Here is a 24,224-nt window from a genome sequence, read left to right on the forward strand (position 1 = left end):
CAGCAGATTGGCGGGGGACCCAGGTGTCGGACCCCCACCGATCAGATAATAATGACCTACCCAGAGGATAGGTCCTCAGTATAAAAGTCTCGGAATACCTCTTTAATGGTGGAACTCCGATAAACTTAAAAAAGTCATCCTGATGACCATGTTCTGATAGCACAGTTAAAGGGCTTGTGTCACTTCAGCAAATGGCATTTATCATGTAGAGAAAGTTAATACAAGGCACTTACTAATGTATTGTGATTGTTCATGTTGCCTCCTTGTTTCATTTTTCCATTACATTAAACACTGCTTGTTTCGATGGTTACGACCACCCTGTATCCCAGCAGCAGTGGTCGTGCTTGCGCACTATAGGAAAAACATTTTCCTATAGTGTACAAGCTGGGTCACCACTGATGGACTGCAGGGTGGTCGTAACCCTGGAAACGAGCAATGTATAATGTGGTGGAAAAATGAATCCAGCCAGCAAAGGAGGCAATATGGACAATCACAATACATTAGTAAGTGCCATGTATTAACTTTCTCTACATGATAAATACCACTTCCTGAAGTGAGACGACCCCTTTAATGCTGGATACTCAAATAGCACAAATTGTGTGTTTTATTACTGCAGTAGTCACCTGGGTCATTTGAGTGAAAATACTTTTTTTTTGGTTAGGATAGGCCATCGAATTCCATATTACTTCAGTAGATCTACCCATGCCCAAGGTTGCTTAACCCTCATTTAGACTGTTAATAACAAGTACATGACCACAGCAATGGTACCTAACAAATATCAGAAGCATAAAGAATTAAAGGGGTTGTCCTTAAATTTCAAACTATTACTTATCCACAGGATAGGTATAATACCTCAGATTGGTGAAGGTCTAACCACTGTGACCCTCACCAATCATAAGAAGGGGGTCCTATGCCCCCCGTATGAATAGAATGGTGGTCGAGAATGCATGCTGCCATTTCAGTCATCCCAATTGGACTGATGATTGGAGATAGCCAGAATTGTCTCTTCTCCTCGGCCCCATGGACGGCAAACTGAGCTGCAGCGCAGATGCTTGACCAGCACTCCATTCATAAAGGGAATGGGGGGGCGGGGGACAGGACTCCCGTTCTTGTGACCAGTGAGGGTCCCTGCAGACGGACTTCCATCGATCAAACAATTATCCCAAGGACAGACTGAAAGTTTAAATCTTAAGACATCTCTTTAACCGTACACCTAGAGTAGTGGCTAGCACAGTGCGGCCTTCTTCTTGAAAGCTCAGCATCCAGCTCTCCCAAATATTACTTCTGGGGTAGTCGGTAGCTGTCGGCTCCTCTGTCCTCCAGAAGGTCATCACTCTGCCTCTTACAGCTCTCGCTGGCAGTCACTGTGACATAAATATCAGCAGCTCACTATGATGAAGTGATCAGAAAGCACACCTTCAGCTGAGGTCTGTCGTCCAGGTTTGAAGAGCCATCGACCTGCAGGGGCACCACCACGAAATCTTCAGTATTTACCGGGGCTGCAGAATCGGTGGACGAGCTCGGATTGTGGATTGAGGATTTGTCTTCCATTCTAAACAACAAACCAATGTCCACTCATCTGATGAAAGAGAAACAGAATAGAATAAGCACCTATTTCCATTGAAAAGATAAATATAAAACATATATTCAACCTCACAAATTCTAACTTTATTTAAAGATATAAACCTACATGCAAACAGATAACAGGCTTTTTTGAAATTTTGGAAAACCCCATTGACATGCAAACAGTAAAAATAAAAAATTTGAATATTAAACGCCCGTGCGGACCTTCCATGGTATGGCGCTGGTTTTCTTTACTCAACAGTAACAACATGGTCTCCATATTAACAGGTAAACTAGATCTGGAGAGGGGCTGAATTTTTTGATAAATGTATATCAAATTGCAGTTTTCCAAAATCATGCATCAAAAACTGCAGAAAGTATAAAAAAAAAAAATTTTAATAACTATATTCCCCTTTTTTTCCATTTTCCTGGGTATGAAAAAATATATATACAAAAAAAAAAAAAAAAAAAAGCCCTGTGTATCAAAAAAAAAAGACGCAAACTTTTTTTTATTTTTATTTTTTTTCCTGATACACAGGGCTTTGTTTTTAGTTTTTTTGTATTTTATTTATTTTTTCATACCCAGGAAAATGGGAATATAGTTATTTAAATTATATATTTTTTTAATACTTTCTGCAGTTTTTGATGTTTTAGTTTACCTGTCAATATGGAGACCATGTTGTCACTGTTGAGTAAAGAAAACCAGCGCCGTACCATGGAAGGTCCGCACGGGCGTTTAACATTCGAATTTTATATTTTTATTGCTTGCATGTCAATGGGGTTTTCCAAAATGTCAAAAAAGCCTGTTAGCATGTAGGTTTATATCTTACTTAAAAAAGGGCACAAAAAAAAAAAAAGTTATGAAACAAGGGGAAATGGCCTGGTCTTCAACTGGTAAGCAGGAGTCAGAAAATCCCAACATTCCAGCTGTGGTGAAATTACGACTCCCAGCATGTGCAATGGCTATTCTCTCGACTCCTACAGATGTGAATGGAGAATGCTGTGAGTTTTAGTAATACCCTACATCCCCATGTAATAACATTTCTGGAGCATCTATTCTTATGACTGTATGTTGAGCCATTTCTTTATTATTCCTTCTAGAATTTTATGAATGAATTACCAGCAGATTGCAATGAAGGTCCAGATGGCCGTTACCAGTTGGCAGTGTGTCCCTGGCAGCACTGACTGGATAGCGTCAGACTATGTAGGGGCACACCCCCAACTGGTAACACCCATCTGGACATTCACTGCAAACTAATATCAATTCATGTATAACTTCTAGCAGGAATAATAAAGGATTGGCACAGAGTCATAAGAACAGACGTTCCTGGATTGTAATTACATGGGGGATGTAAGTAGTTACTAAAAGGGACATGTCAGGAGAGGGGACAGGTCCGCTTTAAAAAAAAAATAAATATACATATATATACACTAGTTTCCCAAGCTTGAAATGGTTGATAACGGCAAAGAAAAGACCGCCTTGAAATGCAGAAATGACAGACTTGTGGAAATCCTGTAGACACAGGTGCAGATTATTACACCCACTGACACTGGGATTTACATACAGCACCTGTCATTTGCTCCCCACTAGTTCCTGTGTGCCGGGGGGTGCACCAGATGACACACAGTCTCATTCTCTGGCAGGGCACATGCCAGAGTATATGGCTACAGTTCATCATGGTATTAGACTTTAAAAGAAGAGGCTTTTGGCGTAAAAAAGCTAAAATAAAGTAGCTAAGCAAATAATCCTGAGCAAATAACGCTATGACGATCACAGAGCGCTGCACAGTACAACAAGGGGAAAGGGGATTCAGTCAAAAGTCACCGACTTCTGAAGAAGCAACCTCCGCTTTGTGTATCTTGTAGAGCTGCACCTTTGGGGACGGTAAAAATACCATACAAATTAACACTATAATTACCAGGCTGATTTTTTTCCTTAAAGGGCAACTTTATTTTCAATAAACTTTGCAAAAAATCAAAAGTACAGGTGAATATATGACACCATGTGACATATCTTACATACACAATTTTTTTTTTTCCCTCTAGCAGGTCACTCCTCCTCACCCCTGCCCTATGCATAAACTTATACTAGCAGCATGTCTGTGTGTGTGTGTCTTTGCGCTACTTGCCTCCTCCCCTCTCCACAGACTTATAGGGGCAACATGTCTGTGTGTGTCTCCCTGCACTTCCTCCGTACCCCCCATAGATATGGGTAGCATGTCTCTGTCTCTCTACACTTCCTCCATCTCCCTCCCCTCTCCATAGACTTCTGTGGGCAGCATGTCTGTGTGTGTACAGAGATAGCTGTCAGTTACTGATAGCTGTACACGGGGAGGTGTTATCAGTGATCGATGGAATTCTCTGTGTAAGTGTGTATACAGAGATAGCTGTCAGTCACTGATAGCTGTACACGGGGAGGTGTTATCAGTGATCGATAGAATTCTCTGTGTAAATGTGTATACAGAGATAGCCTCAGTCACCTATAGTTCCACATGGGGAGGTGTTATCAGTGATCGATAGAATTCTCTGTGTAAATGTGTATACAGAGATAGCCTCAGTCACCTATAGTTCCACATGGGGAGCTGTTATCAGTGATTTATAGCATTCTCTGTGTAAGTGTGTATACAGAGATAGCTGTCAGTCACTGATAGCTGTACACAGGGAAGGTGTTATCAGTGATCGATAGCATTCTCTGTGTAAAAGTATTGTGACACAGTGAAGGGTATTGTCTGGGAAAAAAGGTATTTTCCCCCCAGTGTGTGCTGCTGGACTGATTGGCGGCCAGGTGGGGTCAAACACCGGACTGGATCTCAGGTGCCGATCCGGGGTTTTGGCAACACCTAGCTGCCTTTAAAAGACAGCTGGAATCAGCAGAGCGGATCTCTGTGTTGGGATCTGGGGGCCTTGTGTCTGGATGAAGACTTGCTACCTGTTTGGCGTAAAAACAGGTTGGTGCTGCTATCAGCAAGGACTCTTTGAAGCAGAATTGCCGCATGGTGTGAATTACCACCAACACCGCAGGGTGACTTTTTGTTTGAATATGACTGCTTGTTTTGTCACCTGCCTAAAACGTGAATAAAACACTGAACTCTCTGATCCAAAGAACTTGTTGTTGCCTCTATACTGCGTCCGCGAATCCTGTCTACCAGAGGAGTCCCCACAGTATATACAGAGATAGCTGTCAGTCACTGATAGCTGTACATGGGGGAGGTGCCATCAGTGATTGATAGCATTCTCTGTGTAAATGTGTATACAGAGATAGCTTCAGTCACGCATAGTTCCACATAGGGGGTGTATCATCAGTGATTAATAGCATTCTCTGTGTAAATGTGTATAGATAATATAACAGCTCCCCCAAGAACAGTGAAATCAGAAATAGCAGAGATATAAATGTAGGAATTACAAGTTATACTAAATCTTTTCCCACAAAACTATATATCAATCGGCTCAGCTTCTCCTGCTCTATAACCTGCTGCCTGCAGACTGCCCTGCATTTCATGGTGACAGGTTCTATTTAAAAAAATATGTTTTGTTTTGGTTTTTGAACCAGACAGCCCAAAATGTAATTACAATTAGTAGTTGGACAGGAAATCACAACAGAATTAGCTTAGAAGCAAAGATGTTTTCATTGAACAGCACTGATAGTCTGAGTATAATCCCAGAAAATCCACGTTATTTGAGGACTGCTGTGAACGGGCGGTGCTCCGGAATTATACCTATAACTGTCCAACACTTTTTGCATCTTTTTGTTTATGTCTCCCGTTCATTATGAACAGCCCACTGGAATACCGGAGACACCGGCGCCTGTCACTGCCATCCAGCTGTGATTACAGTACACATGGAGGAGAAGGGCGCTGCAGGAGCCTATCCGCAACAGGACCGCAGCGCTCTTATATTACATTTCAATGCATTCAAGAAACTGCTGTAATAGGAAATTCAAGGAGTTTTCTGCTACCTAGGATAGCTCATCAATATCAGATGGGTATTAGATCGCTATGTTGGTGACCACTGTTCTACACTGGAGAAATAAAAAAGGTTGCAAAAATGTGCATATCCTTTGGAAAGTTTCCACATCCAAAACCCCAATCGCTTTCCCATGAGATATGATAGACAAAGGGTAAGATCTTTCCTTTCGCTCTCGCCCCTGTTATTGTAGGACATCTGCATGCCAAGATAATCCATCCAGCTGCAGATCCCTTACCCGGGCACAATGCAATGCTCTGCAGAACACAATTACTTCCCTATCATCCGATTCACGTCACGCCGCTCAACTTACTTCTCTCTGGAGAATAGCAAACAGTTTGTGATTTCTCTTGCGAGACACAAAAAATAAAAAAAACTATGAACACTTGTGGGTGCGAAGAGCAGATTGCACATTTTACGTAGAGGATGGTAACGGCAAGCAAGTTGTTAGCAGAGTGAAGAATTCATCATGTCTTCCTGAGCACAAACAGAGCAGGATTTGCAGAGATAAATATTCAGGAAAGGGATGTGCGTTCTCAATCTGTTCTCTGATAAGTCCTGCAGATTCAGAGGATGACCTCCTCGCGGCTTACATGGCCACTGCAGCTGGACATTTATAACGACAGCATCCAGCAGAACCGCACTGTCACGGACGTACCGAGACATACTGTCACGATCAGTGGGGGGGGAACTCCACACTAAACACAGGAGGGAAGGGGAACAGTAACTGGGCCTGGAAACTAGGGAAGAAACGGGTCACCTCCTAAACAACCCTAATCCGGACCCCAACTACCTGTCAATATGAATAGACCTTGAAGGTAGGAATATTCATATGCAGGATACCTAGGCCCTTATATCCCTATAAGGCCCTGGAATGAGGTTAGGACCAGAGACAACCCATTCCTCCCCAGATGGACGAATGGAAGTCTCCGTCTCAGGCCCAGATACAAACAACAGGGAATATAACAAACACAAAACAATAAGAAAAGACAAGACTTATATGAAAGTAGAAAACTGGCAAACTCCAGAAGCACCACAGAGGGTACAGCTGACCAGCTAGTTAGAAGGCAGGAAGAAAATTTATAAACCGCACCTCTAAGGACTCTTTCACACGGGCGTCATGTTTTTTGCCCGGATAAGAGGCGGGTGCGTTGCGGGAATTTTCTGCGCGAGTGCAAAACATTGTAATGCGTTTTGCACTCGCGTGAGAAAAGAAATTATAATAAATCGGCATGTTTGGTACCCGAACTTCTTCACAGAAGTTCAGGTTTGGGTTAGGTGCTGGGTAGATTGTATTATTTTCCCTTATAACATGGTTATAAGGGAAAATAATAGCATTCTTAATACAGAATGCATAGTACAATAGCGCTGGAGGGGTTAAAAAAAATAAAATAAAATGTAACTCACCTTAATCCACTTGCTCGCGCAGCCCGGCTTCTCTTCTGTCTTCTTTTTTGCTGTGTGCAGGAAAAGGACCAGTGGTGACGTCACTCCGGTTATCACATGACCTTTTACAATTGTGATGGATCATGTGATGACCGGAGTGACGTCACCACAGGTCCTGTTCCTGCACACAGCAAAAAAAGAAGACAGAAGAGATGCCGGCTACGCGAGCAAGTGGATTAAGGTGAGTTAAATTATTTATTTTATTTTTTTAACCCCTCCAGCGCTATTGTACTATGCATTCTGTATTCAGAATGCTATTATTTTCCCTTATAACCATGTTATAAGGGAAAATAATAAAGATCGGGTCTCCATCCCGATCGTCTCCTAGCAACCGTGCGCGAAAAATCACACCGCATCCGCATTTGCTTGCGGATGCTTGCGATTTTCACGCAGCCCCATTCACTTCTATGGGGCCTGCGTTGCGTGATAAACGCACAATATAGAGCATGCTGCGATTTTCACGCAACGCATAAGTGATGCGTCAAAATCACAGCTCATGTGCACAGCCCCATAGAAATGAATGGGTCAGGAATTCAGTGCGGGTGCAATGCGTTCACCTCACACATTGCACCCGCACGGAAAACTCGCGCCTAATAGTGAGAAGCGGCTACTTATGGGAAAGGTAAATTACCAACAAGCAACACCTGGAGCAAGGGGTGTGGCATTCACCAAAACACAGACACAATAAATCCCAATTTTAATCCACGAGTTGTCAGTCTCTCTGATCTCCTGGTACCTGCCACGGAAACGTCCGTGACACATACGGACGTCACAGTGAGTGAGTGTCAGGAGATCTGTGAGACTGGCAACTAGGGTTGTTTCGATACCCAGTCGATACTTTTGTCCCGGTATCAATACGATACCGGGATTTCCATTTTTTTTCGATACTAGATTGTGCAGCAGCGCAGCCCAGTATCACAGAACATGAGCGCGCTGCTGTCAGCGCACTCATGTTCCCTCAGCAGCACAGGGGAGAAGGAAACAGTCTCTCCCTCCCCCTGTGCCGCTGCTGCCACCAATGAGGACAGAGGGGCGGATGAGGGGCGGGCTTAGTTAAGTTACCAGGCTGCATAGAGCGGCGCCCCCCCCCCCCCCAAAGTATTAAAATCATTGGTGGCAGTGGCCACAGGGTCCCCGCCTCCTCATTGGTGGCAGTGGCAGCTTCTGATCGGAGCCCCAGCAGTGTAAACCTGGGGCTCCGATCGGTTACCATGGCAGCCGGGACGCTACTGAAGCCCTGGCTGCCATAGTCAGCTCCCTCCTGCTGTGTGCACAAAGCCCAGGGATAGAGCTCTATCAGGGTGAATAGGACAAGGGATGAAAAAAATCCCAGGTTCTAGCCCCTAAGGTGGGAAATAGTTATTAAATAAAAAGTAAACATAAATAAAATATTAAGTATAAATCACCCCTTTTCCCAATTTTGCATATAAAATATATAAACAATAAATAAACAAACAATCACATATCGCCATGTCCGAAAAGTCCAAACTATAAAAATATATATTTTTTTAATCTACGCAGTGAACGCCGGAACAGAAAAAAAAAGCGCCATTTGCCATTTTTTTAAAATGCGGAATGCACGTGGCTTTATTGGTTTTTTTTTTTCACGTGGTATCGAATATCGCAATACTTTTTTATGGAATTGAAATCGAATCAAAAATTTGGTATCGCAACAACTCGACTGGCAACACATGGTTTGATCTGACAGGTTTTCCTTTTGGATCAATAGGCATCTGTGTCGTTTCTGGTAATGGCCACACCCCTTGCCTCCAGGTGTTGCTAATGTGGTCATTTAACCTTCCTTATTTATAGTTGTTTCTCCCACAATGCTGTGCGGGTTATAGTTGCTGTTGGCTCTTGGTTGGCTGAGTTCCTGGTGTTTCCATAGCCCCTTTGAAGTTAAGTCTTTCCTTTCCCTTTTGTATTTTGTTTGGGTTCTGTGTGTTGCATTTCCCTATTGTTTGTATTAGGCCTGAAGGAGACTCCTGTTCGTCCTTCCTTTTGGAGGAACAGGTAGTCTCGTCACTGCCATTAGTACCAGGGTCCTATAGGGCTAGATAGGACTCTAGGTATTCCTGCGTATGAACTCAACTACCTTTGGGGTCTGTTCATACTGGTAGTCAGTCAGGATTTTGGTTAGGGTTTTAACTAGGAGGTGTCCATCTTCCTTCCCTAGTTCTCAGGCCTCATTCCCTGCCCCCCCCCCCCCATCCCCCTCCATTGCTCGGTGTGGTGTTTCCCTCCCAAACCGAAGCGTGACACGCAGTCACGCACAATGCACATAACCAAATTACAGAGAGACACGTGGAAATCTAATATAAAGTATCTCAGAAAAGTTATGTCAAAGATCACATTAATCTTCATCAAGGGCTTTAAATTTAATCGTTTATCTGTACTCTCTGGTTATAATAAGGTCGTTTATACTTGTTTTAGCACTGCACCATCAGAGGTTCATACCAGGCCAGAAAGTGAAGCCTGGGTGGTACAATGAGCTTTATACTTCACAACTACTACTAAATCAAAGGCTGAACAAAAATATCTGAACATCTACACATTTCACGACACCCCATAGGCATTAATAAGGAGTTGGTCTTCTCTTTGCTCTCCTGGGAAGGCTTTCTACAAGATTTTGGAGGGTGTCTGTAGGAACATCTCCCCATTCATCCAGAAGAGCAGTGGAGAGGTCAGACACTGACGCTGGGTTCAGACCCGAGTGTACTTGAACGTACGCTCTGTATGCGCGATTGTACGGGCGTTTGCAATCGTGCATACACAGAGACAAGCGAACGCCCATTGTCGTGCGTTCCCGCTGAAGTCTATGTACGGGAACGCGCAACAAGACGCCCCAAAGAAGCTCCTGTACTTCTTGGGGCGTCGGGCGTTTTACAGCGCGATCGTACGCGCTGTAAAACGTTCAGGTGAGAATCATTCCCATAGGGAATCATTGGTTCGTGCCTGTTGAGCGTTTTACAGCGCGTAGGAACGCGCTGTAAAATGCTCAGGTCTGAACCCAGCCTGATGTAGGACAAGGTGGTCGGTTCACAATCTCCGTTCTAGTTCATCCAAAAGGTGTTGGATGGGGTTGAGGTCAGGGCTCTGTGCGACCAGTCAAGTTCTTCCACATCAAACTCACCCAACCATGCCCTTATGGACCTTGCTTTTGCACTGGGGCATAATCATGCTGGAACAGAAAAGGACCTCCCCAAAATGGTTCCCACAAAGTTGGCAGCATACAATTTTCCAACATGTCTTGGTCTGCTGAAGCATTAAGATTTCCAATCACTGCAACTAAGGGACCTAGGCCAACCTTTAGAAAACACCTCCATGGCATTATCCCTCCTTCACCAAAATGTACAGCTGGCACAATGCAGTCAGGTGGGTAACATTTGCCTGGTATTTTCCAGATCCAGACTTGTCCACCTAGAGAAGCTTGATCCTCCACTCCACAGAAGACGTTTCCACTGCTCCAGAGTCCTTGGCGGAGTTTCTGGTGCTTCCATAGCCCCTTTAAAGTTAAGTCTGTCCTTTCCCTTTTGTATTTTGTTTGGGTTCTGTGTGTTGCATTTTCCTATTGTTTGTTTTAGGCCTGAAGGAGACTTACACCACTCCATCCAACGCTCGACATTGTGCTTGGTGAAGTAAGGCTTGCATGCAGCTCCTCGGCCATGAAAACCCAGGGCTTGAAGATCCCCAGTGTACAGTTTTTGTTAATGTAAGAAAAGGTTTGGACTCTGCAAATATGTAGTCAGCAGAGTGTTGGTGACTTTTTTGCACTGTGCTCCTCAGCACTCCGTGGCCCCGCTCTATAACTCAACGTGGTCTCTAATTTGTGGCCGAGGTTCCTAAACGCTTCCACTTTTTAATAATATCACTCACAGTTAAAGGGGTTGTCTGGGTTCAGAGCTGAACCAAGACATAACCCCAACTTCACCCCTCCGGACCTCCTTAACATGAGCATCGGAGGCCTCCACCTAGCAGTCCCTATGAAGAGCCCGGTACGTCACTGAAACTCCAAAAAAAGCGTTTGCCTTGCACAATTCAGAGCAAGGCAAAGGAGATCATCGGAGTATGAAATGCTCATGTCAGAGGGGCCGGAGGGGTGAAGATGGCGATATGTCCGGGTTCAGCTCTGAACCTGGACAATCCCTTTAAAGGTGGAATATCTAGGAGGAAAGAAATTTCATAGATTGACCCTTTGCCACAGTGACAACCTATTACAGGACCACGCAGGAATTCAGTGAGCTCTTTCACAAATGTCTGTTAAGGCAGACTGCATGGCTAGGGGCTGGATTTTATACACCTGTGGCAAAGGGAATAAATCAAACACCTGAATTTAATGGTGCATCACAATACTTTTCTCTATGTAGCGTATATAGGAAATGGAAATTCAGATACTCGAGGGCGTGAGGGTTTCATGCCTAAAATTACTGGTTTAAGATGGTGGGGAATCCCCAGAATTATGACAGAAGTAAAAGAAGTCCCTTCACTTTCCTCCTAATCTTGAGATGAGAGAAAGAACCAGGCGCAGAATGACTAAACATTTCCAACTGTTTCAAACTTTCCCTCTAAACAGAGGCCTAAAAAAGACGCCAGCGATTACATAACAGAGGCCTCCACAGCTTCTGCATCATGGGGAAAGAAAGCCGCCACCCAACGTCCAGGAGCACAGAAGTAGTAAGACGAAGGATCTGAAGGAAAACTATTTATAAAGCCTAGAAATCAACGGCAGGAAAGAGGAAGCTTCGGTGAAGTGCTGACAGAACAATAGAGGTTCAGATGAAGAGCATTTCCCTCCAAAACAACCAAGAAGCCGCAGCAAATATAAAACCTCAAAGTCCTTTATCTATTTTTTTATCTAACGGGGTAAATTCATACTTGTCAGGTTTTTTGTAGAATATTTGAGACTGTCATTCATGAAATCGGTTGCAGAAATTTCTAGCACGTCTGACTGACCCCAAGAGGTCCATGGAAAACAGGAGAGACAACCGCTGCTGCATGCATCCTAGGCAGCAGCAGCCGATCTCAAAACCCCGCCCCCGCTAAGTCAGTGCTGTGCAGCCATTGGCTGTTGGTACTGAGCAATTACTACTGTCTGCCAGCTCTAGCATATTGTAGGCTTGGCGCTCACTTACACCTGCCAAGTGCTGGCACAACAGTCTATGGTATATCTCCATTTAGCTCATGGCTCCCAAAAAAGAAAAAAAAGATAACAAAATAATGGGGCACATTTACTAAAAAGTGTTTGTTTTTAGCCTGATATAGTTAGAAGTTAAATTTTTTTTGTCGCATTTACTACTGAAATTGCGCCTGTTTTGGGGGCTTTTGTGCCTTATTCAGCTATTTTAACTTTTTAGATTAAGTCAGCATTTTTTTTTCAACTGACTTTGTCGCAAAAACAGTCAAATTTTTACCCCGCCCCAGGGCTGGTGTACTTTTCTTCATGTGTTTTCAGTGGTGAAGTGCAACTTTTTTTGCATTAAAAGTGAGTTTTTTCATGCACAAATAAATGAGACCAGTTTAAGTGAATATTAACCTGTCAAACTGAAAAAACAACCACCAGAGGGCAGACTCCTAAAAATACAATGAGTCTAATTCATCAACAGTGATTTCCAAACTAAAACCAGGAATGGAGCCTCTATTGATAAGGTAGAATTGAAAGATCTGCACTTGTACTGTGTTTTGGACCTACACCTTGTTTGGGCTGAAAATCACGGATATAAATCACTGACCAAACACTGAAGTTTGAACTAGGCCTTAATAAATACTCGGCAAAAGGCAGACGAATGAAATACACCTTATTTTATGGCTAAAAACAGACAAGCTTGATAAATGTGCCCCAATGTGCTTACATCGCTCACAGCAACTAATTAGACTGTGATTTTACAGCAAATTACAGGACAAGTGACTGTATCGCTGTGGAGCCCTAGCCTTAGGCTCTGTTCACATCGTTTTTTCAGTTTGGTAGGGCGCTGGTATATGCACACGGCATTCACGTGGGTGTTTGGATATGTGATCATCTGCAGATCTTAGTGACACCTGCTACATACTCAATGTGCATAACCTTACGGCTTTCCCTTCTCGGCGCTTTAATTTCAATGTTGGGGGGTTAAAATACAACTGTCAGCAGATTTGTACCTACGACACTGGCTGACCTGTTACATGTGCACTTGGCAGCTGAAGGCATCTGTGTTGGTCTCATGTTCATATGTGTCCGCATTGCTGAGAAAAATGATGTTTTAATATATGCAGATAAGCCTCTAGGAGCAACAGGGCGGTACCCTTACACCTAGAGGCTCAGCTCTCTCTGCAACTGCCGCACCCTCTGCACTTTGTCAGGAACAGGCAGTGTAAACATCATCACACATGGTTCTATCAATCGAACTGGAGAGGGCACGACAAGTGCAGAGAGAGCAGAGCCACTAGGTGTAACAGTAAAGACCCCGTTGCTCATTTGCATGTATTAAAACATAATTCTTCTCAGTAATGCGGGCAAATATGAACATGGGACCAACACAGATGTCTTTAGCTGCCAAGTGCACATGTAACAGGCCAGACAGTTTCATAGGTACAAAACTGCTGACAGATGCCCTTTAAGAAACTTGCTAATGGATGTGACGCCCTGAGAGTGACAGCTGTATATAAAAATTAAACAGCACGTGAGGCCCTTTCTTAACATGGGAGTTATTAATGAGATGAGCGGTTCCTAGATTTAGACAGCTCTGCTAGAAATATTAATTTTGCGTTTTTGATAATTTTCCTTTTTTGCTTAGTAGAAAAACCATAGTTGTCGGAACCTGATGAGAGCTTCCAGTTGTCAGAAGTGGGGGTGCCGTATATCCCTCACTACGGACTTCTCTACACTCCGAACAATGGCAGGAAACATGAGCGCCTTTGTTCCGATAAGCAGCGCTGAATCTCTCCACAACAGTAATGATACCGCTGGAATATGATGTTGTGAAGGCAGCAGCCTGTGCTACCCACTATATAACCTCTATATTGAGTTCTCCATCTTCTATCTCAACCATGCAGATGCCCCTTTAAATGACATTGCTTAAAGGAGTTATCCCACAAAAAATATCCTACAGTTTTCAAACCAGCACCTGGATCTGAATTCTTTTATAATTGCATGTAATTAAAATTTTGTATAGCCACTGAGTTATTCAATAAAATGTATCTGTATAGCGCCATCTGCTGCTTGTTATTTTCTTATTTCTTTGACCTGCTCACTGAGGTGGCCGCACATGCTCAGTTTCATCCTTCAACTGCCTCCTGAGCTGTGATAGGTAGAGCTGAGACACACCCCCTTAGCTGCAGCAGGAAAGACACGACCATGTCACGTCTGTGAAGGGTCCGCGTTTGGTCCATTTTTTGTTATTTTCCAGGGCATCTCCTAGCAATGGTCTGAGAAAATAACCAACAGAACACGGATGCCATCTGTGTTGCGTCACTGGTTTTCACAGAGCCATAGACTTTAATAGGCGTGTTTGGCCCGCATAACAGACCAAAGCGGGGTATGTCTCTCTATGGTTATACCACCGCTTGCAGTCAGTGGAAAAATCACTAATGTATGAATAAACACATTAAAATCTCTGGGTACATGTGCCGTCTGAGGAGAACAGAGACAGCACACGTCCGGGATTCACCGACGTGTGAAACAGTCCTTAATTTTTGGGTCATTAAAAGTTTTTTGGGACATTTTAGTATCTGATCGGTGGCGGACTGAAACCCGGGACTCCTGCTGATCAGCTGTTTGAGAAGCCACCTCTCAGCTCACCAGGCACAGCCCTGTACATTGTATACCAGGCTGTGCTTGGTATCACCCTCTGCCCTAATAACTTCTATGGGGCTGGGCTGTGCCTAGGCCAGGGATCAGCAACCTCCGGCACTCCAGCTGTTCTGAAACTACAACTCCCAGCATGCTCCATTTACTTCTATGTGAGATAGAAGAACAGCCAATCATGTGTGCATGCTGGGAGTTGTAGTTTCACACCAGCTGGAGTGCCGAAGGTTGCTGATCCCTGGCCTAGGCCATATGATAGATGAACGTGTTGTCACTGGCCTAGGAAAAGCTGTGGCGCTATTGCCTTCTCAAACAGCTGATCGGCAGGGGTCCCGGGTGTTGGACCCCCACCAATCAGATATTAATGACCAATCCAGCTCATAAGTAGTAAAGTCTCAGAAAACCCCTTGAAGGACCTCATTCCTCAACTGCTTAATGAATAATGCCACATTAAGGGCCCATTCATGCGTCCGTATGTGTTTTGCGCATCCGCAAAACACGGACACCGGCAATGTGCGTTCCATATTTTGCAGACCGCACATCGCTGGCACTCTCATAGAAAATGCCTTTTCTTGTCCACAACTGTGGACAAGAATCGGACATGTTCTATTTTTTTTTGCGGAACGGAAATGCGGATAGCACATTCCGGCCCCATTGAAAATGAATGGGTCTGCACCTGTTCCGCAATATTGCAGAACAGATGAGGACCCATTTTGCGGATGTGTGAATGGACCCTTAGACACATTAAAGGGATTCTGTCACCAGGATTAACTATATAGCATGCGTCGGCTCCCTGCGCACCATGCTGGCACCGGAAAACAGAGTCGGCGCATGCGCAGTTGACTCATCAAAGCCAATGCCAGTAGTCCGCATGGGCGCAGACTACAGTGTCCACTGCGCCTGCGCGAGACTATGGCACTGAGAAGAAATGACGTCAGGGCAAGTGGAGTGAATACATAAAGTGGTAGGCGGTGCTGGGCTCCGGATCGATGGGGGCGGCTGGGCTCCAACATATCGAGGGACAACCCCTTGGGCTCCTGACAGAGGTGATTTACATATCAATAGGATCGATACACACACAGAGCATTAACAGTGGGATCATTTCAAACACAGCAAAGAGACTGATGGGCACATATAAATATCGCTATATCGTTAATCCTGGTGACAGAATCCCTTTAAGTCCACTGTTATTTCTCAATTTAAAGGCCACAAACCATGCGTAGACACCTGAGGCAACTGGAGAAGGGACAGAACGTGGCGCAGGCCACTACAGTGGGGCATCTTCTGGGGCAGTATTTTGTGATGCACTGTGGTATTTGGCTCTGCTGGGGTGGTATTTTGAGCTACAAAATGGTATTGTTGGCTCCGCCTACTTGTGTTAGACCCGCCCACTTTTGTTAGCGCTGCCTTAGGTTAATTTGGACCTGGCTACAACATGGACCCACTTTTAGTTTTTTTCCAGGGCCGCTTTAAGTTCCCAGTCCGTCCCAGGTTTATAATCCACACTTGATTTTAGCTTCAACAACTGCATCAAAAACTCTGATGCGAAGTCATTTCTCACAATTGGACAAGTTGCTTGTAGCTAAAAATCATTTAATCTTTGCAGTAACAGAAATCAGTTCTACATGTGCTGCCTTCCAGATGAACTTCTGCTGGGTTAGTGCTTATAAGGCAGCACAGCTGCAGTGTAAAGTATGGTGAGGGAACATTACAGCAACCTTAATCTCTAAGGCTATCTGAACACGTTGTGGATGATGTGAGTTTTTTTTTTTACTCTAAATAACCACAGGGTTTGCGGCTTCGGTGCGGACCCATTCACTTCAAGGGGCCGCAAAAGATGCGGACAGCACTCTGTGTGCTGTCCGCATCCGATGCTCCAGTCCTGTAGCACCGCAAAAAAATAAATAAATATAGAACATGTCCTAGTCTTGTTTGTTTTGCGAACAAGGATATGCATTGTTACAATGGATCCGCAAAAAAAAAAAAAAAAAAAAAAGGAGGATGCCATACGGACGTCCGTTTTTTTTCCAAAATACAGATGTTCGTGTGCAGGTAGGCTAATACAGTGCCTGCAAAGTGAACTCTATTTTAGATCGGTGTGGGCGTGAGCGGTCAGATCCCCCTGATATGACACCTATCCCCCTATGCTGTGGATAGGTGATAAGTTGTCTTAAAAAGGACAACCCCTTTAATGACAGAGTAAAGACTACTGCAGACCCCAAGAAGACAATGCAGCAGGAGGAGGCATTCTCCATTAAAATCACTGCTTCACACTACACAGTGACACACAAAGCATCTACAGGTTCTTAAAGGGGTTGTTCATGCAAGTCGGTCTCCTAGCTATGGAAGTAAATGAGAGGACAACGTGCATGCACGCGGTTACCACTGCAGCCAACCATTGGCCTCAGTGGTACATGGCACAAGCCCACCAGTGTTTGGTTGCGGAGGTCACGTGAGGTATATAGGCATATCACCGCTGCTGCCATTTAAGCAAAGTCCAACTAGTTTTTTCTTTATTAACCAAGATAACCCCCTTAGGCCTCGTTCACATCTCTGTTTGTGGATGCAGGCAGGCTGTTCTAGCATACAGCAGCCTGAAGGATCTTCTATTTCACCGCCGGATCCCCATTGATTGCAATGGCGTACGGCCGTTATCCGGCCAACTTCTGGCAAAAATGCTGTGTTTCAGCTGGACATAAACCGCTGCATGCAATGTTTTTCTTCCGACCTAGACCCAGCATTTTTTCCCAGATATTGGCTGGATCACCGCCAGTACCCCTTTGCAATCAATGGGGATCCGGCGGCGAAATAAAGGATCCGCACTTTGCTGGAACCACAAATGGAGATGTGAATGAGGCCTTAATAAGTTAAACCATACAGGATCATAAAACATGTTCAGTTTTTTTTTTATGCAGTATTTAAATCTAAAACCTGAAAAGAATTTATAAAAAAAAATAAAAAATAATCTGTCTTTTATACTTTCTCTCCTTTTATGATCCACTCCTGATTTTGCCTTCAAATACTGCATCAGGAAACTTGACGGTGTGGCCGCACCTTCCTTTCACTTTATGTTTTCCAGAAGATGACTGCAGCGCTCGCTCCACAGGAAAATAATGACCGGACAATCCGTTCCTTGCACCTCTGCAATCTGCAATGCCAGGCAATAGTGGAAATGGAGTTTACTTAATTAGCTGCAAACGGACTTTGGGTGGACACTTCATCATCGCTTTAAGCAAAATGTGAAGTGGAAGATTCATAAGGAAATCCCATTCCGAGACGGCGATGCAACGAGTACAAATGATCTCGTCCTCTGGTCGGTAATAAGGGGAGGAAAATAAAATCTCAGCAAACGGACCCCAAGTGTCATTCTGTAAAGATGAGAAGAGGTAATGTGGAGCACACAACTGCAGACAGCGGGTCCGCAATACACGGGCACTGGCCGTGTGCACCCCGCAGTACGGATGTGGACCCATTCACTGGAAAGTCGGCACGGAACAGAGGAACAGAACCCCAAGCGTCCATGTCTCTGCACAGCAAAAAGTAGTGCATGCACTACTTTTTGAGGTGCGGACCGTCGGATGCGGATCGCGGACCACATTCAAGTGAATGGGTCCTCATCCGCATGCAGCGGCCCCATGGTCGGTGCCTGTGCATTGCGGACCGCAATTTGACGTCTGCAGTATGGGGCCCGACAGGCTGGTCTGTGTGTCCGTTTTTACCATCCGTGTGTCATCTGTAATTTACTGACATTGCTCAGCTGAAAATTAATTTCAAAAGAATCTCCTATCAGCCGTCAGTGACAAAACGGACGTACCGCGGATGCCATCCATGGCGTCAGTGATTTTCACGGACCCATAGACTCCTATGAGCGTGCTTGGTCCAGTGAGTCCAGTGACGACACCGGCTCAAGTGGGCATGTATAGCGCTTTTCTAGGCAGGTTTTAGAGGCGAGTACTAGTGATACCCACCCTTTAATACCACCCAGAACAGCGCTATACACTCCGGTGATGTCACCAGGGTCTCTGCCTAGCATACTGATGTGAACCCCGGTTCATTACCGGCTCACAATAAACAGGCCTTGCCCTGTGCAACGCAGCGCAGGGCAAGGGAAGCATCGGAGCAAGGATGCGCCTATCCTACATGTTAAAGGAATGAAGGGGAGCTTATGTCTGGGTTCATCTGTGAACCCAAAACCCCTTTAACATTCAGAATTAGAGTTTCACTGCAAAAAGGCTGCAAAAAATATTGCAAAAAAAGCAAAAGTGCAGAAAAACGTCATTATGTGTTGAAAGCTCTCCATACACCTTAGGACTCTTTCACACTTTAGTGAATCACAGACATGTGCTGTCCATGTTCTGCACACGCACCCATTGGTTTTAATGTGCTTATTCACACATCAGTGATTTTCCGCTGACCATGGGTCCCTGGAAAACCCAAGAAGACATGCACTGCTTTGATCTGTTATACAGACTAAACACGTCCATTGAAGTCTGGGGGTCGGTGAAAACTAGGGATAGATCGATATTGATTTTTTAGAGCTGATACCGATAACCTGTGAACTTTCAAGTCGGTAGTCGATAACTTATATCGATATTCTGTGCATTTTCATTAAAAAAAAATATTTAAAAAAATATTCTGTTTCAGCATTCACCACATTTTTTAAAAATATATATTTTAATAGTTTGGACTTTTCGGACTGTGGCAATATGTGATATGTTTATTTATTTTATATGTAAAATTGGGAAAGGGGGTGATTTATACTTAATATTTGTTTTTTTATGTAACTTTTTATTTAATAACTATTTCCCCCCTTAGGGGTTAGAACCTGGGATCTTTTCATCCCTTGTCCTATTCAACCTAATAGAGCTCTATCAGGGTGAAAAGGATCTCACACTCTCCCTGCTGCCCTGTGCAGCCAGGGCTTCAGTAGTGGACCCATGATTACACTGTTGGGGCTCCGATCGGAACTGCCACTGCACCACCAATGAAGAGGAGGGGAGGGGACCACTGCCACCAATGACTTTAATACTGCGGGGGTTGGGGGGGGGCGCACTGCGCCACCAATCATTTTAGTTCTGGGGGGTAGGGGGTTGGGTGCACTGCTCCACCAATGAATTAACGTTTAATACAGGAGGCGGGTGTGTCGGCGCAGAATCACATAGCCGGCACCCTGCCTCTGACAGGGAGCTGCGATCAGCGGCAGCAGTTAACCCTTCAGGTGCGGCACCTGGGGTGTTACCTGCTGCTGATCGCAGCTTCCTGTCATATAGGCTGGGCACCGCCTCCAATTTTTGTATTAGACGTTAATTATCATGTTCTCAAAGGGAAAAGTAAACTGCTGCCAGACTCCTCTGGTCACGGCTTATCCATCTTGACAGCAAAGGATCGAGCATGTTGAATCCTTGTGTAGGGCACATGCACACAAACGTATTTTTTTTGTCAGTATCCATTCCGTTTTTTTTGGGCCCGTATGCGGAACCATTCACTTCAATGGGGAAGCAAAAAATACAGAAACAACTCTGTGTGCATTCCATGTCCGTACGTCCATGCCGCAAAATTTACAACATGTCCTATTATTGTCCGCGTTACGGACAAGGATAGGACTGTTCTATTAGGGGCCGCAAAATGCAGAGTGGCGGTAATCCGTGTTTTGCGGACCGCAAAACAACAACAGTTGTGTGCATGATCCCTTACGCTGACATCTGCCACCTACGTCATCAAGTCAGAATTCCTCTAAACACATGAGAGAGTCCAATAGTCCCAATGAAACAGGCAGGCATATCCGACTTACCCTTAGGGCTCATGCGCACTCAGTGCCCATGCTGCAGACCCCAAATTGCTGTCCGCAATGCAGGGGCATGACGGTGAGGCTGCCGCATGAGAATCACAGACCCATTCACTTGAATGGGGTCCGCGATCCGCACCGCAAAAAAGTAGTGCATGCATAACTTTTTTGCAGAACGGAGGCACGGAGCGGAACCACTCTGTAGTGCTTCTGTTCCGCACCGCCTCTCCGGATTTGTGGATCTATTCAAGTGAATGGGTCTGCATCCATGTATAGCGCACCCGCCTTATGCACAACGGCCACGGCGGGGCCACGGCCATGGGCACTTAGAGAATATTCATGTGTGGCAGATTCATGGCATGAATTTCTGCAACTTAATGCCTGTTACGCAAATTATACATCATGTCTTATTCTGGCCTGTGTTGCAGATTTCTAGAGAGGGGGCGAGAAAAATGCAGATTGCATATGGAAGGTATCCGTGGCTTACGGACCACAATATGGACACGGTTTTGTGCATGCGCCCCAAGTCATCGATGTAACTTCTGCAGCGGACCGACTCCCAGCACACCGGCTGATCAGCTGTAGAAATTTCTGCAACAAATCTGCTGTCTGTGAATTTACCCAAAGGATTCCTTTACACACAAATCGGCTATTACCAGTATAAAAAAATAAAACAAAAAAAAAAACAAAAGAAAAAATAAAAATACTTGTTTTTTCTTTTTGAATACCACATGTGTTTTTATTGCATTGTTCTGTTAATACATGTTTGAATAGAGTTTATACTCCACCACTGTAAGGCCTCATGCACACGACCATATACATAATTGCAGATCCGCAAACCACGGATACCCGCGGCGTGCGCTCCGTATTTTGCAGATGGGTGGAACGTCCCGCCCTTTGTTACAAATGCCTATTCTTGTCCACAAATCGGACAAGAATAGGACATGTTCCATTTTTTGCGGGGCTGCGGAACGGACGTACAGATGCAGACGGCCCGCGGTGTGCTCTCCACATCTCTTGCGGCCCCATTGAAATGACTGGGTCCACTTCCAATCAGCAAAAAAATGCAGATCGGATGCCGACTGAAAATACAGTTATGTGCATGAGGAATAACATGCTGCAGTTTTTAAAATAATGCCATAGACAAAAAAAAATTAAAAAAATACAAAACTGAAAGAAAGAAAAAAAAGACATTGGCAAAAAAACTGCATGTCTCCATTTTCGTGTGTATGTCGGCGAGGAGTACACACACATTCTGCAGCAAATTTCGAAACGCATCCCAGTGTGAACGCAATTTACACTGCCAGGAATAGGGTGTTGTAAACCGTTTACATTGCTGTGGTATTTCGGTGCAGACTGCGCAACCAAAAACCTGCAGATGTTATGGGTCATCCAACCTGTCCAATGTCATCACTATTGCATCCGTATTTCAATTTCCTCCCTAGAGACAGCTCATCAGTATGACGCATCCATAATGCGCATGCAATACTGGTGACCTACTAATGCAATATACCGTAATATGGCCATACTGAGCATCGGTGTAACCTCTCGTGTGACAGTGAGGCATGAGCTACAACAAGCCTCACACCACTGCCTGTATCGGTAATCCTGGTGCAAAGTGACTGCACTTACTACTGTGAAAACCCTGACGTTGCTGGGTGATGCTACAGACAGTAATACGTGCTCTACTGTATAGAAATCTGACTGAACACGGGCGTCTACGACAAACCACTGCGGCACTGTTTGTCCTGAGTGACTGCACAGAGCGATAAGTTCTAATGAACTGGTCAAAAGTCCAAGAAGCTCCCTGACAAATCACTTTAGCACTACTGAATGCAACACTAGGCGGTATTATATAGTATAAACACAAATATAAAAATAAAAATATAGTAAAAATATAAAGATAAACAAATATGTATAAATATAAAAATATAAATATAAACCATAGCTAAATAAATATAAAAATATAAAACACAGCTAAATATAAAAAATGCACATTTAGAAATAATTAAAGATATAAATAAATATAAAAGACAGAAATATAAGTATATAGATATAAAAATAATACAGAATATCAGCATATATAAAAATAAAATATAGAAGTATATATAAATCTAAAAATATAAAATATATAAATATAAGTCTATATAAATAATATAATAGAGAAATATGAGTATATAAAAATATAAAATACAGAAATATAAGTATATAATGAAAGAAATATAGAAATATAAGTATATATAAAAATACAGAAGTATATACCACTTTTGTTACATAACGCACACATATACAAGGCTGATTTCAAGATAAGTTAAATGAAACACTTGGTAAATCCTCCGCACAATGTGCTAAACAAGCAGAAAGATCTCAGACGATAAAACACGTCCGCGCAGACTGAAGGGAATAAACCAGTAGGCAGAAGACACAACAACGCTGCTCTGGCATCTGCAGTATTCGTAATCCCCCCGATCACAGCCTCGTCCGTGCCAGCGGTGACGTGTGGCACATCTCTGTACTCCTGCCGTCATAGAGTTCCTCCTCCGCCCGGGTCCGCAGCCTAATTCTAGGGACCTGTGGCCCACGCCGGCACGTGGCAGGAGTGCCCTGGTGTGGCACGAGGAGACCGGCAACGTGGCGAGCAGCAGAATGGACCTCTGTGCGGGCTAGGGGACGGCGGCGTAGTGCCACCCTGGGAAAATGGTCCCCGAATGGACGGTCGGATTTTTAAAAAATCCTAATAATAACGCACAAGAGCGCGGCTGTCAATGGAATGGCGACCGGCGGGGACACTTCTGTAGGAGGAAACAAAAGTTGTGGAACTTAAACCAGGTGATGATATAATGGGGGTTTGGGGCGACAGGAGTGCCAATCCTCTGCCAGGGTGACAAGAATGAGCCTTAGGGTTACACTGGTGACAGTGGCAATGACAGGAGGAGGGAGGGGGGCACCTACCCCAGGTCAGGTGGTCCAGAGAGAGAACTGCACCAAGACACCCAGTAATAGCACCCTCCAGACGCTAGAGGGCGTGGCTCTGCCCAATGCCCACCCCCGCATACGTTACCGTTATACCGGAGACCCTCTCTTCTCTTACCGGGAGCCGCCAGCTCGCGTCCCGCCGCCTTATCTGCCCTCCACGGAGGCTTGCCGTCCGCTCATGGGTCCAGCCAGTGACGGTCCGGTTCTCGTTGTCCACCCCTCCCCCCGTCCACCGGCAGCACGTTTGCAGTTACTACGTTTCCCCCCTCCCTCCTTCCACTCTTTCTCTCGTTCTTCCCGTGTGCGCAGGCACGAGGCGCGGCCCCCACGACGTCAGCGAAGGAAGCCGCCGGGGGCGCGCAGGAGGGACGCGGCGAGGGCGCGCACGGCCGGCTCCGTCACTGTGGGCTGCGGGGCCAAAAAAAAACCCTAAAAACTCACCCCCTTCTCAGACAGACGGTGTAATTAAGACGAGGGGGGAGTTTGGCAAGCAATATGGCTGGTGCAACATTTTCTCTGCTTGCTTTCAGTGAACATAAACAAAATAAAAAAACATATATATTTTTTTATTATTATTATTGAATGTGTCAAAATAATAAAGGTAGTATGACACCTATAGGGTGGCCTTCCTTTCTCCGCACCGTCCCATGACCACTTTGCCGCCACGCAAACTGAGCAAATTTTGGGGCACCTGCTTGCGGGGCGGACATG

General features: G+C 44.7%; 1 protein-coding gene across 2 annotated transcripts in view; it reads right to left on the minus strand.

The window, feature by feature from the left end:
- RABGAP1L (RAB GTPase activating protein 1 like) overlaps positions 1–23,834 on the minus strand; it is a 327,249-nt gene extending 303,415 nt beyond the window's left edge. The window contains exons 1-2 of one of the 2 annotated variants that reach the window (XM_044301795.1): positions 23,629–23,827; positions 1,417–1,579 (exon numbers count right to left, since the gene is read on the minus strand). In XM_044301795.1, coding sequence (XP_044157730.1) covers positions 1,417–1,551 — 135 coding nt within the window. In that variant the 5' untranslated portion in view covers positions 1,552–1,579; positions 23,629–23,827. Of the gene's footprint in view, positions 1–1,416; positions 1,580–23,628 lie in introns of both variants that reach the window. The other variant, XM_044301797.1, reaches the window with a different exon arrangement.
- Between the last annotated feature and the right edge of the window lie 390 nt (positions 23,835–24,224).

This window comes from Bufo gargarizans, chromosome 7, assembly GCF_014858855.1.
Source record: "Bufo gargarizans isolate SCDJY-AF-19 chromosome 7, ASM1485885v1, whole genome shotgun sequence".
Lineage (NCBI taxonomy): Eukaryota > Metazoa > Chordata > Amphibia > Anura > Bufonidae > Bufo > Bufo gargarizans.